This window comes from Ascidia mentula, chromosome 8 (genome assembly GCF_947561715.1).
Source record: "Ascidia mentula chromosome 8, kaAscMent1.1, whole genome shotgun sequence".
NCBI lineage: Eukaryota > Metazoa > Chordata > Ascidiacea > Phlebobranchia > Ascidiidae > Ascidia > Ascidia mentula.
This window is the reverse complement of record NC_138573.1, coordinates 9934504-9953823: the sequence shown is the minus strand read 5'-3', so window position 1 is coordinate 9953823 and position 19320 is coordinate 9934504. Positions and strand designations below refer to the sequence as shown.

The window sequence follows — 19320 nt, the reverse complement described above, 5'->3', positions numbered from 1 at the left end:
CACAGGTGCCCGCAAGGCATGTCAGGGCGGACCAGCAGGTTACGGCACTTTATAGTCCTTTTTTTGTTTTAGAGCCATGGCGGTCGTGGTTTAAAGGTCTATAATTATCATTGTACCACGTTTGGTTTGACCTTTGTACGTGGGAACCCGGTCACAAATATAAACACTTACAATATTACAATTTACATATTAATATACACTGTGTTCGCTACACTTGCCCCTTCGTGCGAAAATGTTTCATTATCAATTCAAAAACCACTCCAATGTTTTGGTAACAAAGGTAATTGTCGCAATCAATTGCAAAATAGACGCAACACACACAAAAATAAAATTGCTTGATGTATTTTGAATAAACGATCACAAGTTGCGTCGACGTTGTTAGTGATTCCGATGTTTTGGTGTGGTCTCGCAGGGTTTGTGAGCTCGTACAGTTCATGGTTCAATTTGTTGTACTGTAAAACATAAAATAAAACAGCAGTACTTTGTTCAATGCCAACGATAAGTATACATACAATTGAATAATATAAACAAAATACAAAACACCAACACCGATGAGTATACACGGGTAGCGCATTCTAAAATACAGGGTTTGCAAAATATGTGGGGTTTAATCTTCGCCAACAATGGGATAAAGGCGCTGTATTACGGGTTCTCTATGATCTTCTCTGTTATTATTACCCCTTCGAGTTTTTGATTGCTCCTCTTCAAGCTTGGTGTTATCGTCTTTACTTTTACCCTCGCGATAAATAGTTACCTCACCCTTGGCAAGTTGAAACGCGATAGGAACCTAATGTTTTAATGCCCATCCAGTTAAAATAGCACCCCATATCAGTGCGTTAAAATAAAATATAATCATAGTACCGCTTATAAAAGGGCTGGTAATGCTACTAATAGCTGCAATAAATACATTAGAAACTACATTATTTGCTGTAGTAGTAACAAAATCCATATCAGCATCAACTTCTGATTTAAGGTTAGAATTTATATAATGATATAATTTATCATGTGTTAATCTAGCTTGGCTAAGTGCCATAAGCATGGATGCCATTTCATCGAGCCCAGCAGAGGGTCTCGGGGACTCGTTCATTAAAGTTTGGTAGTCAACACTCTGTGGAGTATAATGTACAGGAGCTAATTTGGGCCTTAAAGTTTGTACTTTAGTATTAACATGAGCAAAAGTATAATTCTCGGAAGTATAAAATATATTATTAAATATTAAATGACATAATTCGAAACATAGTTTTCTAAGAACTTAATATTCCTGTAAACGAATCCGTCTCGATAGAGTTGTCCTCGAGTAAAATTTCCCATCGAGTTACGGAATTCGATTATCGGTCGAGTGGCGTATAAGTTGCCATGTCGAAGATCGTGAAGTATGGTGCCTTTTATATCTTCACATGTTAATTCTGTGGCAACATCTCCAAAAGTAAAGGCAGCTCTCTTCACGCCCAGAAGTTTGCTAATTGATTCTCCAGGATACTGCCTTGCCAATAATGAGTTTGTTAGAAGAGAGTTCAATTGGCATACCATATAATGTATGTCGGCCGTCATGTTCACAAATTTTTCATTTATAGTATCGCCAACTTCTGTAATAAATCTTGCAGTTGGATCCATTGTTAAACGTGCTATGCTTTTTGTTCTTCTTGTAAAATTTCTGGGCTCTTAAGAAAGGTTTAAAATAGTGTTTTCCGACAGTTGATTGGCACAAGAGTTAAACCGCCAGGATCACAGAAAGCAGATTTGCCGTAACAATCATACGTGGCAGTTAAACATTCACTTTGATGATGAATGCTTAATCCTAGATCTTTAATTTCCACACGGTAAGGTTTGGACTTGTTTTTAGAAAAATGAAGGAACATTGTGTGTTCACCAAGAGGAGTGGTCTGTGGACAATTTAGATTTTGAGGAGGATTCCAAACAAATGTTCTTGTTCCAACAGTACAAAAGCCTTTTTGAATATTACAATTTGACATGATTCCCAAATGACCTTTTAATTGTTTTCTTGTATGGCCATATAAAACAATGGATTTAGTCAAAATCGCCTTTTTCACATGACCCTGTGCTGAAGATGGCCAGTGATATTTAATTTCAAGTTTGTTTCGTGTTGTCCAAGAAGAAGATGTCAACTGTTGAAGATTTCCAAGGTCTTTTGCAACATCTGTTTTCCTCCATTCCTCACAAATGCTTGGTACCGGTGCAGGTCCCGCTATAGTAGACATTTTATGAGTTTTTGCACCAAAGAAATAATGAACGCTTGTATAGCTTTCAATATTCACTTGGCACATGAAAACATCAACTTTTAAGAAATCTGTAGATGGATTGTAAACTCGTGCTTGGCATTGTTTTCCTGTTTGTGGAATAGTTCTTGTGCAAACCACCGGATCACTTATGGCATATTCGCCATGAAAAAGAGTTTCATGGCAAAGTTGTAAACCAATTTCACCATGTGTTGTCACGAAGCAAACGAAGAATAGAAATAAGAGAAACATAGTATCTAATCTCTATAACGAAGTGGCAATCTGATTACTCTGCCTCTCCCGGTACACTTTATTGGTTCTGCAGGCACAGGAACTGGACTATATCTTGTCTATCGCTATCTGCAAGAAAAGAAGAATTCGTTAATTCATCATCATGTGTTTGAGAAGAAAGGATAGGCGTCTCGTTAGAAATAGTAGGTATCATCTCATGAGATTCAACTATTTCCGTTTCGTTTAAATCTTTGAAACAGAGCAAATGTGGCACTTTAATGCGATCAATGGATACGCTATTTAATTTCCCAGTCATTGCCAAAACAAAATATTTGTCATGACGCTCAATTACCTTCTAGGGACCTCTGTAATGTGGATACAGCGGAGGTCTGTTTCCACCTACCTTGATAAATACGTAAGAGCACGTTTTCAGATCTTTATCAAGATGCGTTTTTCTGGGTGATTGTTCACGTCTAGGTGGAAACCCAATATCTGACCTATTCTCAACTGAAGCAGTACTTTAAAAATTACCGCACGGCAATCTAAAAGCTGTTCCAAGAACCAGTTCAGCTGCAGAACAATCTAAATCAGCATTAAGACTCGCATGAATTCCAAGCATAACTAAACCAAGATTAGAGTACCAATTTGAAGTTTTGTTGTAGGCACTTAAGACTGCCTTAAGACGCATATGCGACCGTTCAATCAGGCCATTAGATTTCGCATTATAACTGGTAGTATTAAGCAATTTAATTCCAAGACTATCACAAAAATCGTTGAAAACACCTAATAAGAAATTTGAACCTCTGTCGGTAGAAATGCGAAGTGGAACACCAAACCGAGAAATCCATCCAAGAAGGAAAGCTTTGGCACAAGTAGTGGCTGTGATGTCTGGAAGAGGTATAGCTTCAAGCCAGCGTGTAAATCTGTCCATGATGGTTAAGCAATTCTTAAAACCATTTGATTCTTCCATCGGTCCGATAATATCAACGGATATCACTGTTCATGATGTGTAGCCAGACATAACGTTCGCCGATAAGTCTGCGTGTTATAGAAATGCCAGGATGAGAAAGAGAATGTAAAACATTGAAGACTTGCAACAACATTATGAAATCCACTAATGTGTTCAATTTTGTTGGTAAATTGAGAAATATAGTCGAAATGTCGTTCTTGTCTCGGCGAAAGGTTATCAGATTTTGAATGAAATGCTCTAACCAGGGGCTTGTCATCTGTAACCACATTAAAATTTTGTCCTCGGAGCAAGTTTTTGAAATGTCTAACTGCTTGATAAATAGCTAAAAGTTCACGATCAAAAGTGGAGTATTTCCGTTGTGCAAGATTGAGGCCTATTGAAAAGAAAGCAAGAGGACACCATTCACCATTATCAAATTGATTTAGTACTGCGCCAGTGGCAAAATTACTACAGTCGCAAACTAAAGAAAATCTTCCATTCAATTTTGGATAGTGCAATAAAGTTCTGTCACTCAACAAGTCACGTGATTTTTCAAAGGCGATTATAGCCTCAGGCGACCATGTCAGCACATTACCTTTCGTTGTAACTGTAAGTGTTCACCGCAATGTGGAATAAAACGTCTGTAAAATGTAATCATGCCAAAATATCGTCTCAACTCTTTTAATGTGTTCGGTCGTGGAAAGTTTTGAATTACCTCAAGTTTGTTTTTAAGAGGACGAAAGCCATCTGAAAAGATTTTATGACCGAGAAAAACAACATCGGCTACACCAAAATCACTCTTCTCTAAATTAATTTCTAATCCATAGTCAGACAAACGTTTCAAAACCTGTCTTAAGTTCTGTTTATGCTCAGTTTCTGATCTGCTTGAAATTAGAATATCATCAAGATAGACGTAAACAAACGGTAGACCACCTAACACTTGATCCATAAACCTTTGGAAAGTCTGTGGAGCATTACATAAACCAAATGGCAAACGCAAATATTCCATGGATCTATGTGGAAAAACAACAGCTGTTTTGGGGATAGATTCTTCTTCAAGTGCAATTTGAAAATACGCATTTTTTAGGTCAAGCTTGGAAAAAATTGTTGCGCCATTCAAATTATTGACAAAATCGGCCAAAAATTGAATAGGGTATTTATCAGGCTCCGTTATGAGGTTTAGCCTCCTATAATCGCCGCAAATTCGCCATGAACCGTTAGGTTTAGGCACTACATGAATGGCAGAAGACCAGGGAGAACTACTGGGACGAACAACACCTTTTCGTTCAAGATCATCAAATTGTTCATTGACTACCTTCAACATCTCGGGAGATAAACGCTTGGGGCGACAACTGACAGGATAACTGTTTGTGATGATTTTGTGTTTGACAGGGTGTTGAAGTGGCTTATCAATGCGCATAGGTTCAGTTACTTTCGGGAAATCAGAGACGATTTTTTTAAACTCATTAGACTCTTTGGGCGACTGTTTGTTTGATTTCTGTTCAGCAACAGTATTATTTTTGTCCGTCAAAGTGCAATCAGTGTCTAAGTCTTTCTCTACAGCTCGAACAAACTTGTTTCGGTGACAAGGCCTGCGGCGGTATTCCCGTGCGTTACTGTTACAACGCCCATAACATGGTAAACCCGAATCAAATTTACGCATTTCATGAGCATTGTGGTAGTTTTGCAGGCGTTTGTTCTTTCTGTAAATCAAGCGTCTATTGCGGACATCAACAAGAAAATTGAAGAATTTAAGAAAATTACTACCAAGAATGCCTTGATTTTTAAAGAATTACCAGAAATACGTCGCAAAACAATATTTTTTTTTAGCAGAAAGCGTTTGGCAAACTATAGTGGAACAAGAGAAACGTCAGAACCGGTGTCAATTAAAAACGAAAGATTTAAATGTGGGTCATAAACATTGAAGATTTCATGAGAAAACTTCGAGCCTTTCCAACCCCACCTTGAAAAGACAGGCCTTAGTTTTTTGGACGATAAGAATTTTGAAAAGAACAAGGCGGGCTGCAATATCTGGCGTTAGATACATAAAGAGAATGATAACAACAATTTCCGCTATTTTGATTATAGACATGTATTGGTCTATATGAAGAAAAAGGTTGGCGAAAACGGTTGTTATTATTCCAACTTCCTCGCGCAGGATTTACCCAAGAATTGTTATAAGCATGTCTGGGACGATAAGGATTTCTATGAGAAGATTGTGGTCTATAACCAGAAAATCGCGGTTTATAAGTAGGTGCAGAGAAACTAGAAGACTGCTGACAAAGCAATGATTTGCTGACTTATCTTTTCCAATCGTCTATCAAAATTGTCATTTATTTACATTTGAGAGTTAACAGGAGTGGAAACAACAGAAGGTTTTTCCTCTTCATGGCGCGAAACAGTTTGGCTGGGCGAATTAATGGACATCATAGCGTCAGTTTTAATAGCCAGAGTGTCTAAATCCGTGTCATAATCGCTTGCAAGAACGAGATGGATGTTAGCGGGAAATTTGGCAATTAAAAATCTTTTCAACAAACGCTCTGTGCTGGGCTCTAGCTCGCCAGAATGATTTAAAAGATTTAGCATTTCGCGCAACAAATCGGAAGGCTTTTTCCCCTTGCAAAGAAGTACTGTTGAGCACCTTATTCAAGCGACTAATCTCATCTTTCTCGTAACAACTTAACAGGGCTGTTTTTAAAGCTGAATACGGTCTGTCATGCGTTCTATTCAACACCACATTTCCTACCTTTAAGATTTGTTCCTCATTCAAGGACGCATATTGGTATTTCTATGAAAATAAGTTTTGGTGCTGGGAAATGCCCATCGTGTATGGCGAATTTCAGGGTGTTTGGGGCAGTGTTAGTGGGGTTTTGGGCTATTTCAATCAGGTACTTACTTGCTGGTTGGTGCTGCTGAAAATTATGTTGAAAATGGAGCAAAAAAATCAGGCTGTATTTGTAGAAAAATGAATCGTTTAAGTGTCCAATCATTCGTGATTTTATGAAAGATCCATCTCAAAACTACAAATTTTGATCAAAATTAGTCTCCGAAAAAATGGTTTAGCCACCCCCCTAGGGCCATTTGCCCCCCTGGTTACTCAGTATTTTGGTAAAAAAAAGCAACAAAAAATGGAACTGGACTTTGCAGAAAAATGAATCGTTCAACTTCCCACTCATTTGCATTTTTTGTAAGTTCCAACTCTTCTCTATGCAATGGCATCGAATTTAGTTGCTGAAAAAGTGTCAAAGCCCTCCCCCAGGGCTGTTTATACCCCCCTGTTGGTCATATGATCTTCCAGGAGGCCCAACAAGTCCTTGCTCTGTACAGTCTCATCCAGGAGCAAATTTTTTTAAACTTTGAAGAATTTTAGGTCCCTATGTAAGTCACAAGACCCATCAACGGTCATTGGGAAACAAGCGGAACAGTCGCTAGATGCCTTACAGCTGAGGGCCTTGAAAACAGGATTTCTCCAATTTAATACCCATACAGGTCCTCAAGCAAGATCCGTGTCAGTAAGCAACGTACCCTCTCTACGCGAAGATGTCAAACCCGTTCGCTAAAAAGGAGTTTCCCCATATTCATTCAACATTGTGGCGTTAGATTCTTCCCCAATAGTTTGCAAACCGGGCGTTAAACGACCAGAAGTTACTTTTCATTTGGGCAAAAATGAAATAATTTTCTCCATAAACAAAACAGGACGTAGTTGAATCCCAACTAATTATGCCAAAACGAATGATACAAAAGAGATTTACAATATTAAAACAAAAAACAGAATGAAACAAGTAGGCTACAATACTAATACGATTGCATTAATGTTGATCCAACAATGATGTCCAACGATGATGAAGCTCCAATTCTTCGTCCAAATCCACGGCGATCCGCGAATTATCTCCAAAAGTTGTCAAAAAACCTTGAAATATCCTCAGAAAATCCACAGTCGTCAAGAAAGATGTGTCGAATGTCGTCGTCAGCCAGAAATGCCACAATCAAGCGAATGAGATGGAAAAAGGGAATATGTTGTTGAATTCCGTGCCTCAAAAGATCCAAACAAAGAGCGAACCAAACAATAGCTCTGTCTTCAAGAAGATTGATAAGAATGGACGCTGTTTATCACCGCACGTTTCAAAACAATTTGCAAAGAGTTTATCGGCTCAAGAGTTATCCCCGTCTTCAAGATAATTGTTGTTGCAAGAGGGGTAATTATTGCTTTGGATGTTGAATTCTTGAGATTTGTCTTCAATAGATAAGGAACGATTTTGTACTCACGGTTTTTGATACCTCCAGTTGTTGAAGTAACCAGATCACGTCGGGGTCACCAATGTTGCGTTTATTGCGTGTTTTTCTAATGACTCCTTATATCCGACACCAATCAGGTAAACAATCTTTTATTAAGATGGCTGTAACGTACGGCAACAGTCCAAATGAAACCACAAGTAGAATGGAATAATGATGCAAGTCAACATGGCCCATATAAAGCATTAACACAAGTCACAGGTGCCCGCAAGGCATGTCAGGGCGGACCAGTTACGGCACTTTATAGTCTTTTATTGTTTTAGAGCCAGGGCGGTCGCGGTTTTAAAGGTCCGTAATTATTATTGTACCCCGTTTGGTTTGACCTTTGTACGTGGGACCCCGGTCACGAATATAAACAGTTACAATTTTCATATTAATATACACTGCGTTCGCTGCACGCCATAGGCCAGTTCCGTAAGCTCTACACCTATATTTTCCTTAGACGCCCTTGGCCAGTTCCGCAAGCAGTACGTATTTTCCTTCGACGCCCCTTGCCAATTCCGTAAGCAGTATGTATTTTCCTTAGACTATTTCCGTTCCTTAGCTCCGTAAATTAGTGTGAGTTTCCTTATTCCGTAAATTAGTGTTACCCGCTGTTACGACGAGGTCTCATCAGTGCAGCTGGCGCGACTGTCAGACGACTTTGCTGGCCAAACGGCCAGGATTCGTCACTGTTGATATTGTTTTCTAGCATTTTTCCCTGATTACATGGGAAAAATAATCTGATGTAAGGTTAGGGGTCCAAAAGTGAATTTTCCTATTCTACAGAACAGGATACTTCCTGGCAGGGTTCTTTCTTGCCTGGTGCAAAATGATAAAACTTTTTGTGCAAGTATTTCTTTGGAAGTTTTACCACCCCACAACGACAAAGAAAAGAATCATTTAATCCTGCACTTGTAAGTAAACGTATAAATATAATTGCATCAACGTTTTGCATTTTCATAGACATTAGGCATGTTTTGCAATGCAACAGCATCATGAAGTCTGTACAAATCTTTTCTATCTGCCCGTTTGTCTGATACTTGATGGGGAATGATGTTTTCTTCCTTGATTATATTCCACCTAAAGAATGAAACCAACCCAAAAATTTAACACATTTTTTATTTTTGTTGAAACCAAAGAGATAATGCATGGAGTGTTACTATTACAGCATGCTGCTTCAAACTAAACATATTATTTGTAATACTTTTGGTTACCTTTGTTTCTCAATATACTGTTATAAAAACAGCTGTGAATAAACTGATACAGAAGGTTTCATTTCACCTATAGGGACTTATGCTGGGCTGTGGATCTACATCTTCCCTTTGTTTTTTAAAAATGGCTAGCAACTTTTCCCGAGCCTTAGTCTGAATTCGATGGACCATACTGAGACTCCATGAATTGATTGCATCCGTTCCACCAACAGCAATATTTATCAGCATTCTAAGGCCATTTATCTGTAGAATAAACAAACCCTTTGTTTCACCTTTCTGCTAACCTTTTAAAGGTGCATTTTATGTTACAAATTTAAATGTGTCATACATCAATAATATCCTGCAATGTGAAATTGAAATTGAAAAGAACTTCAATATCATGATCTGGAAGAATTGAAAAGCATCCACTCCTAAAACACACAAACAACTATTTTTCATGAAACCAAACATGAAAATGCATAATGTGAATTCTTTCAAAAAAACGAACTGACTGCCTACATTTCATACCTAAACTGGATCAGCCACTTTTCCCGTTAAGTTGGAGTGACATCTGAAAAATCAAATTCCATGTGAGGTTTGAACTCACGACCCTGGGCTAACCAGGCCCAACTTGTCAGGAAAAGGGCCTACACAGTGGGGCGATTCTGCCTTGCTATGCGAAAGCAGGGTAATGCATGCGTTGTCTGATTACGGTGGTGGAGATCCCCTACATAAGTGAAGGTCGCCTGGTAAGTTGTGCGCTTGCGCACCTGTGTGCATTGGCCATAATATGCCTGTGAAACCACTGAGTTTCTGTAGCTCAGTTGGTAGATCGTTGAGCCTGGTTAGTCCAGGGTTGTGAGTTCAAACCTCACCGGGAGCTTGATTTTTCATATCTCTCTCAGACTTGTGAAGGAAAGTGGCTGATCCAGCTTGGCTGTAAAGTCTGTGAACCTTATGATCAAAATACGAGAGCTAAGATCACCAAATATAAATGGCCTGCGCAGTGGGGTGATCCTGCCTTGCTATGCGAAAGCATGGTAATACTTACGCTATTATAGAGTAGGGTTTCCAACACTGTGGGTTGGACAACAAATTTGATAAGTTGCACAAGTACAACCTTCGATTGTACAATTTCACAAACTACTTTTGTATCACTGTGACAATAAAAACTGAGACGATGGAAAACACACACACAAACTGTCACACACTTACATTACCCAGATATTGATTGGTTTGAATTTACCATCACAAATTTAAATTTGTAGGAAAACTGAATTGTAAATCGGTAGAATGTGCTTGACACATATGCTAACCACTGTATTGTGAGTGATGTGATTTAGGCCCATACTGCATCCTTGGTGATTTTCTGACAAAAGCCTTTGTGATCAAATGAAGCATCACTAACTGTTTGTTCTCCGTGTATTGAAAGTTACAATGTTAATATAGTATGATTACTAAAAGTTTGTAAATATGAAATATCATTGCAAACAGAAGAGATTAAATCACGGAATTCCACATATTTTGTAGGAAAACCTACATTCACATTTAGAAAACCGACCAATAAAATATACAGTGACAGATTGATAAAAGTATGGCATTTCAATTGTTTCAGTTGACAAATACAGATTTCTCATATTTTTTTTAAAACAACACATTGCATTACAATTGCTTTGTGTAATGCTTGTTCCAGAGAAATATTTTTTTTGTGGTTTACATATTCAAGTTGGTAGTCTTTCTTTTATCATGACAAAAGGTTTTCAGCTCATTTTCTGTTTTTACAAGAATATAAGAACTATCATGAAAATTCCTTACCTACTATGTTTCAATGTCGCGATTTGGCTTAGCCCAAACTAAAATGTTTGGTCCATGTTTTACGTTTTGGTCCAAAAACGGGTCGTGTTTCCATGTTGCATTCGCATTCAAGCGAAAACCTGACAAAACGTCTCTGTCGGACGCTTGTTTCACAAAAAAAGTTGGATTCGAACAGTGTGGAAGTTGTTTTAGTGTCCTTCCGAACTTTCAATTATTTTTTTTTCCAATTTTGTGCATAATACAATAACCATGGTTCAACCTTGAAAACAGATTGGCAAAGTGATTCCAAACAACACAAGAGGTATGTTTAATTAGACTTTTATTACTAATAATGAAAAAACAACCACTGTCAATCTTACAGATATTTGAGAATCATTGGAAAGAGATGATTACTGCAATACAAGTGCAAAACTGGACAAAATTATGAATGTTTTCCATAGTCTTTGTTGATTTGTTGAATGAGCAAAGCTTTATTGCAAAAAAATAAACAAAATGGTCAGAACATTTTGTCACAGTCCTTGCTTGTCAGGCCACAACTTATAATCCTCGTGCTTTTGTAAGGGTGTTTGTGCATCTTCACAAGGGTAATGTAAAATGTAGCATGTTCAACAATTTAAATGTAATGACTTCCAGAACCCTTTTTTAGTTCACTTTCTTGCACAAACTAATTAAATTTAGTTCCACAACAGTTGGTCATTGTGCTAGTGTGGATCTGGTTAAATCATTGGATGTGTTTCATCTCCAAAGCTATTAGTTACCTAATCTGATGCAGTTATCTTGACTGTGGAAAAAGCTATTGTGTTCACCAATTTGTACAACCATATATTGCATGAACAAGCAAAAACTTTCATTTGGTTATCAATGCATCCACAGCACTCTTGTCCTCTTTCTAAGCTAACTTGTACAAAACTTACCATTAAAAGGTTACATTTAAAAACTGCAGTTGAACATAACATCCATGCATAAAAGGATGAGAAAGGCATATATAATCCACTTGCACAGTAATAAAACGCCCCTTGCTACTCATAAAAAAAGAAATATGCTCACAATAAAAGCGATTTACGGAGGCTGTGAGTAACGGAGGACATTCATTTAAACACAGTGCTCACGCACGTTAAATTAATAAAAAAACTGCTGTTTACTGCGCAAAAAGCTACCAAACCCTGCTGCAGTTATTACATGGCCCAAAAATTTCTTGGCCAAAGTCAGTTAAGGACCACCTATTTTGATGGCCCAAAAATTCAGCCGTTTTGGCCAAGTACTCGGCCTGTGTCATTCGCGTCACTTCCCTATTCACATGGACAAAATTCGCGACATGGAAACATAGTACTAGCGTAAAATGCCTCACCACAAGCAAAATTCTTTTTTTTACACACACTAGTACTAACTGTTGCATGTTAACTTTCTATACATTTTTGGAATAGGCTTTGTAAAATAAATAATGTTAGTCTTTGACCCAAAAACCTTGCTGCATTTTAACTTAAAAATTTAAGTTAAATTTTGTTACTTACTGGTTACACATATTGGCTAGCCAAACCAGTTAAAACATCACTTGGTCATGTTATGTCAGCAATAAAATTGCATGCGAATGTACGTAAAAATTGTTTAGGATGGCCTTGCGTTAATGCATGGTTCACAAGTTTCGGACGTTAGACATTCTGTGTAAATGTCGTCGCAAGGTCCAAACTTTTACACAGGTGCATAAACCACCATTAAGGGCTAGGTCAGTGCCTTTTAGCCTTTTGTGCACAATGCATCTAATCAACACTCTACTTTGCAGCACATCATATTGTGAAAATTGTTTTCACAAATTAATATAGCTCATCACATTAAAAATGTATGAGGCAGCTCAAAATTCCATGCAATATATTTATTCAGCGACAAAAATGGGTATGGAATAGTGAAACCTAGTGAATCTTCTGCATTTAACCAAGGCTTTGTAGAAGCACAGTCTGTGACTAGGATAACTTACTGGTTAAAAACAAGGGGCCTTAATACATTTGTGGACACTTTCTTTGCAAATGGTATTTTTAATTTCACAACCCTCCCAGAAGTAATCTGATAATAATTTGAAAACCACAAACTTGGTGGTGGGCCCAAGCTATTAGTTGTTGTTAGAACACTTGACAAACACCAGAGATAAAGTTCAAAAGGATCAAGACATATACAAATTAAATTGGCACATGGAATGGAGAGCTTAGTAATTGGTTACGAACCTGTTTTTTACTGATCCAAGCCCACATATAGCTCCTGTATACTTGGTAAAATGTGCATCAGTTCTAAATTCAACAACTGGGGCAAATATCAAGCACATAAAAGGCAAAAGTCCTTTTATAGCTGGCATAATAGTTGTGTTCCTGAAAAATGTTTTTGGTATCATTTCTTTCACAGGGCATGTGTTGTCAGTCCACTACAATATAATGAGTTCCCAACTAAACAATAAACCATATAAAAATTTTACCTTATGACACCAGAAGAGAATACTGGCAAAACAACCATGTCAGTACCATAATAATGCTACACCACTGTGACAAAGTTGTTTTATGCGTAAAAATTACAATTTAATACACACTTAGTTTTATACAACACAATTTCAAACATCCCTTGCAGAGTTTTAATAACTATTCTTATGTTCATCCTACCATTTGGAACTGCCTAATTCAGGACAACATATAGACAACAAGCATACCTTGCCAACATGGTACTACCAGACTGATTAATGCCAACCTGTGCAGCAACCATCATAATTCTGAAACAACAACCACAAAGTTTTGCCTGCTTAATAACAAACAAACTAAATCCTTTTAACATTCTTTGTATACCATCAAACTACGAAAATTATAATACATCTTTTAAAAACAAATACATCTTTTCGTCATTGGGTTGCAGCACAGAAGTCAATTATAAAAAAATTAGACAAATGCAAAAAATTGTCTATTTATCATGATGTAATCAAAAACATAAAGACTAAAAGTTATTGATCCACCCAATACAGGTATAGCAACTAAAAATATGTTGCTTTTAGACAAACCTTTCTGAACTCCTCTGCTGATTTATACTTATGCTGTTAATTCCATTTTGGTCAATGTTTACATTTCGCAAGCGTCCTATATTAGTAATTGAGAAAAAACTTGTTTCAAAGGATGTTCGGGGACCTTGAATATTTACCTGCAAATTTATACATAAAAAAGGAACAAATAACATACCAACCTGTATTTTTTTTAAATATAACAAACCTTACGATGATGTTTACTATGATCTGCTGGAAAACAGCTTATTTCAGTCCACTTGGCATGAGCTTGAGCTTCAGCTTCAATATCAAAATTTAACTGATCATCATTTGCATTTATCCATAAAGAGTGATTTACCTAGTCAGAAAAATAGTCAATAACATCAAGTTCTAAGGAAAGTTGAAAAATTGGAATTTTTTAAAAAATGTTTTGAAACAACATGTATGCATTGCACAATCTTTTGCATGCCAAATTATGTATACCAAAAAGCTAAGTTAACAGTTGAGTGATTCTCAAAATTCGTGTATGTATATATGTATATATTTGTGAGTGGATTTTTTCCCAGCAGTGGTGTCAAAATCGCTTTTAAATGTATTAAGCATTTGCGCATGCAAGCTGCTATGAGTTCAGTTTCAACATTGTATTAGTTTTTTAAAATATAATAGACACTCTACAAGCTGGTGAAATAATCACCAACATAGAATCAGAAAAAAATTAACAAAGCCCACAATCTGGCACTCAACCGATGTACCCTAAAAAACAAGCTAGCAATTTTTAAATCTGGCAACCTTTTATGCACAGTTAGCCATGTAAATATTTCAAATAGACTGTCACAAATTATTGTTATGTTTACTGCCTATGTTCAACTTAGTGCTTACTTCAAGCATAATGGGTATTGTTATGTACAATGTGGTGAACATCAAACTATGCAGGAACTTTTTTAACCAATGGCAACGCCAATATTTTTCTATTTGAATACTCCTATTTTAACATTACAGTCAAATATCATTAGTGCAATACCCTATGATAACACATTTGTGCAGAGAAAAAAACATGGTGGTGACAATTAAGATATAATGCATGTATTTATTGTATTTAGGAAATACTAACCAAAAACTTTTGAATTTCAATAAGAAAGCAAAAGAATGAACTTATGAATGATTGCAGTTATTTTATAACAATACAAATACCTCAGACAATCTTTCTTCTGAGCATTCTTCACAAAAGCCTTTGGTAACAAGTAGTTGGTTAATGTGGGTGCAAGAACAAAACAAATCCACATTAACAATATTAGACACAACAGAGTGAATCTAAAAGATGTTGATGTTATTTGTCAAGTCAATGATCTAGATATAAATCCTACCTTAACTTTGACGTTGTGACTTGAAGCTTTAATGAGACCAAACAAAAAACTCTTGACCATATTCTTTGACACCATTTCGTTCAATTTAATTCCTTGCAACTTAAACTGAAGAGCCTTTACAGTAAAATTGTGCAAACAAATATTGTTTTATTAAAAAAGAGCTTTTTGCTTTAACATGGGTTTCTTACCTGAAAGCATGTTTTACTGAGAGTAAGTGGGATTTTACAGATCACTCCAGAGGAATTAATTGTTGTTGTATTGCCATAATCTACAAACCAAACTTTAATGGGGGGAATGATTGTCAAAACCATTGCTCTGTAGTATTGTTCTTGTGTGCCATCATCATATGGCGCTAACACCATGTCACCTACTTCATAAGTTTTTGTACACACCTGACACAAATATATATTAAGTGTATTTTCCAACAGCATGTCTTTAAATACAATACCAGTAATCATGAAACTTGCAAATTACATGTGAAATAACTTTTTACATAGGAGTTAAGTTTAAAGCCTTATGGAATGTCAATGAATTACTGTAGTTGCTGTTGTACCACTGAAAAAGGAATGTGTTCTTCATTAAAAATATACTGCATGTATTGTGACAATTTTTTGTTTAGTTTTTATGCTGACATCAAACGAGGCAGGCAAAGAATGCCAGTTTCCAGTGTATATCACTATACACTTGGAGCCCAGTTTTGATATCCAGGGTGAGCGGCTATATTTGGGATATTATAATTAGATATTATGGCATCATTATATATCATAAAACAGTCTCTGAATTTTAATACACATGGCATATTAGCCTACAAAGCGGCGTTAACTATAAAAACATGAGATTGGAACATATTTATTTGTGTGCGTCATCACAATGTTTCGTTATGTGAGAAACCAAATTTTGTGCAAAGATATTTAGTTCCAACCAAACATAACTAATGAAATATAAATGGAGATGTATTTAACCTGTGCAGTTTCTGCTACTGTTGAGAATCTAACTGCCTGTTAATCTATCTCAGTGTTTCTCAAACTATTTTTCTGCACCGCCCCCAAAAAACACCTTAGTCATTTAACAACGCCCAACAGAACAGACAAAAAACACAACGAATTTATTTGTTGCTTGTCAAACAATGCGATGGGTGAGGTTGGTGCAATGACACCAATTTCTCAATATCAGATTTTATGCCAGACAAAAACAATCTGATTTCTTTTTCCATTAAAAGAGTGTGAATGCGCTAAACGCACATTCCACCAAGTAAGAGCTAAGATAATTACGGAAAGGTGCTCGTGTAACACCTGGAATGCGATCGCGTACCACTAGTGGTAAACGTAACCCTGGTTCAGAAACATTGACTTGCGCTATAAGAGAAAATTTGCCATATCACCAAGTACCCCCCAATCGCCCATTTAGTCTCCACCGCCCCCGTACGATTGCAAATCCCCCTAGGTGGGTGCTGGCGCCCACTTTGGGAACCACTGGTCTATCTGGAGCCGCTGTTGTCTGTTAGTGACCCGCAATGTCTTACTCTTTTTTGCAAGACCAGGATAAAATAATGGAAACACTTCAAATTTAAGTCTATGGTTGCGACAGAGGCACATATTAGCCTAAACTTTTCGAACAAAACCTAAGGGGAGGCACCCCCTGCATAGTTGGCTATGACTATGCAAGAGATTGTTCTTATGTATTGGGAAACATAACATAATGGATTGGCAGCCGCTTTACCATTGCTCTTCACATATACTGCCAACATAGTCAGTGAGTTATGCAGCTATGACCAAGGAATTTTTTTCCGCGTAAATTGCCAGAGAGAGACTATCTCACTTTGTGGTGACTTTCACAGTTGGCGTCAATCCGTTAGGAACCTAACAAACTGTCTTCAGTCATCAGCCGAACTCATCAGGACTGATAAGTCAAAACAGTGTGAACTGTCTGCAGCTCACTGATGATTTTTGGCTGATTTGATCATATATATATTTCTTCAATATGCCCTTGATTATATATTTTACTTCTATTATGGCACTCGGAAGATACAACTTAAACATATTTGTTCTGCAGACACATTTTTAAACTTCAAATAAATATTTACAAAAAAGCTTTGATTTTCTGCACACAAAAATAGATGTTACCTTGATGCATTTTTCAATTGTCGAAGAAATAAAGTGGAGTGTTTCAATATTTTGTTGCAACAGTTTATATCCCCAAAACATAACCCCTGATGAGACATGGGTGACACAAACAGACAGCCACAGCTATTAAACATGCAACAAAATTTAAAAATAATAAATAAAACAATTTTGCAGAAAATTTACAGGTTAAATTTGAAGAATAATATTTGAGGAATGCAAACTACAGATTATCACACATACAGAGCATTAAATATAAAGTATGTTTCACTGATTATAAATGTGACAATTTTTTGTCATTAAAGTCATATTTTTCACAAGGTCAAGATGCCTGTGAAATGCACAAATATCACATATTGTTCCAGGTGACTTATAAAATAGTTGTTTTATGTGTTAGGGCATAAGATTTTCATAAATTTAAAAGAGCTTGTTCGACTTTAGACTGCTTACATATATTCAGACCTTTGGGGTGATAAAATATTCAATTCTTGGTCTGATTGCATTCCTAGGTCACAAAAATTATTGTTTTTTCACTGTTATGTTTCTTTTGCTTGTTTTCTTATGCAATGGATTTTGCAAATGCTGAATAAATATGGGTTGTTTGTAGATTCTCTACTGGATTGCTAACATTTTATGACAAAAATATCCAAAAATAATGGCACATTTCAGAGCATATTTCAGAAAAAATAAAGTCATCTTTTAAACTTATTAGGTCATAAAAAATCGCTTAGGACCCTACTACGGATATATGCTAGTGGCCAAAAATTAAATGTTTTGTGCAACAAACAGATTTATAGTGCATATAAGTTGAAAAATTAGTTAATTGGAAATAAGACAACATGGTGAACAATAATGCAGTAATGATTCATGCAATTGCATAATCATCCCATTGCACAGCTGTAAACAATGTATAAAATGTCATCACATTACTCTAAGTCAGTGTTTTTTTAATGGGTAAGTAGTTAAACCAAGTGCGAATAAAACCTTTTTAAATGAATCAAATTTAAAGACTGCAACTACAGGTACTAACCAGTTTTCCAGGTCTAGGTGTTTCAATGGCCAACATTGGTGAAGAAAGTGTATGACACAAAAAAGGAGATTTTTGAAATAAGGCATTTAATTTTCCATCATTATCATTGCATGTTTGTTGTATTTGTAATGGTCTTTTTATGTGCCTAGGCAAAAACTCAACAACAGTGACAGGTTATTTTCTGTTTCGATTTTCATTCAAAACAACATGAATCTTTCAAATATAGAATAAATTCAAATTTGTACTAAAAGCATAAATTTTATCACAAATTAATGCCATCTTCAACAAACACAATTAGTAAATCAGTTGTTAACTTACCGCATTTTACAAGCAAGGTATACAGAAGAAAGCATGTTTCCTGTGTTTAATGCTTCTTCAGGTGAAAACTCAACAAATACCTTCGAACCATCATAAAACATGGTATTTATCTTTCCACAACCCTTGAGAAGATCAACAAGAGAGTTTTTATATAGTGGTCCCAAACCTATAATAAACGAAACATTTCAGGATGTCAACTTCATTCCTGTGTATAATACCGTTAGGTAATCCAGAAAGAAGTACTGTTCTACGTGGGTTTAACATTGACATATCTTTGAGAGCCTGTACTTCATCAGTGAGCGATTGTTCAAAATAATTTGGATAAAATGCACCCGCCATCACAACCTAAAACAAAAAAGCAATGAGAACATAACTAGCCCAAAATATTCTAAAAACATATTCTTTAGCTGAGGTTTAATTGGCCATATTTTAACTTTCTGTAAAATTTGTAATGTGTATATTTAAATTGTAGTATGCCTGGCAGCAAAGTAGCACATGTGTATGTTATATCTGTGCGAAAAGTATTTTGGGAGTGATGGAAATCAGTATAAACAGTACACATTGTAAACTGGGGTGTCTATTTACACTTTTCTCAGCTGAAATAACATTGTTATGACTTATGACGATCAACTTCAGTAACAGAGATGCCTTAATTCTATAGGTTTATATCAAATCAGATGTTATTGTGAATTGCCCACATCGTATTTGTTAAGTGGTTTGTAAGAAGAATTAATTTGCTTGGTCCTGGCATGTAAAATTTATCAATAAACGTTTGTCAATG

At 36.3% G+C, this 19320-nt stretch overlaps 1 protein-coding gene and 1 pseudogene across 1 annotated transcript in view; both read right to left on the bottom strand.

Annotated features, from left to right (window-relative positions):
* Positions 1 to 607: 607 nt before the first annotated feature.
* LOC145911900 (uncharacterized) lies at positions 608 to 2489 on the bottom strand (annotated as a pseudogene).
* Positions 2490 to 5754: 3265 nt separating this feature from the next.
* Positions 5755 to 19320, bottom strand: part of LOC145911899 (ATP-dependent RNA helicase TDRD9-like) — a 36124-nt gene continuing 22558 nt past the window's right edge. The window contains 17 exon segments of the mRNA XM_082999336.1: positions 5755 to 6033; positions 6314 to 6329; positions 7328 to 7520; positions 8639 to 8772; positions 8974 to 9146; positions 9232 to 9313; positions 12914 to 13054; positions 13387 to 13446; positions 13729 to 13865; positions 13934 to 14065; positions 14899 to 15018; positions 15072 to 15185; positions 15260 to 15463; positions 17195 to 17317; positions 18222 to 18396; positions 18540 to 18705; positions 18758 to 18884. Of these exon segments, the coding sequence (XP_082855462.1) occupies positions 5755 to 6033; positions 6314 to 6329; positions 7328 to 7520; positions 8639 to 8772; positions 8974 to 9146; positions 9232 to 9313; positions 12914 to 13054; positions 13387 to 13446; positions 13729 to 13865; positions 13934 to 14065; positions 14899 to 15018; positions 15072 to 15185; positions 15260 to 15463; positions 17195 to 17317; positions 18222 to 18396; positions 18540 to 18705; positions 18758 to 18884 (2376 nt within the window).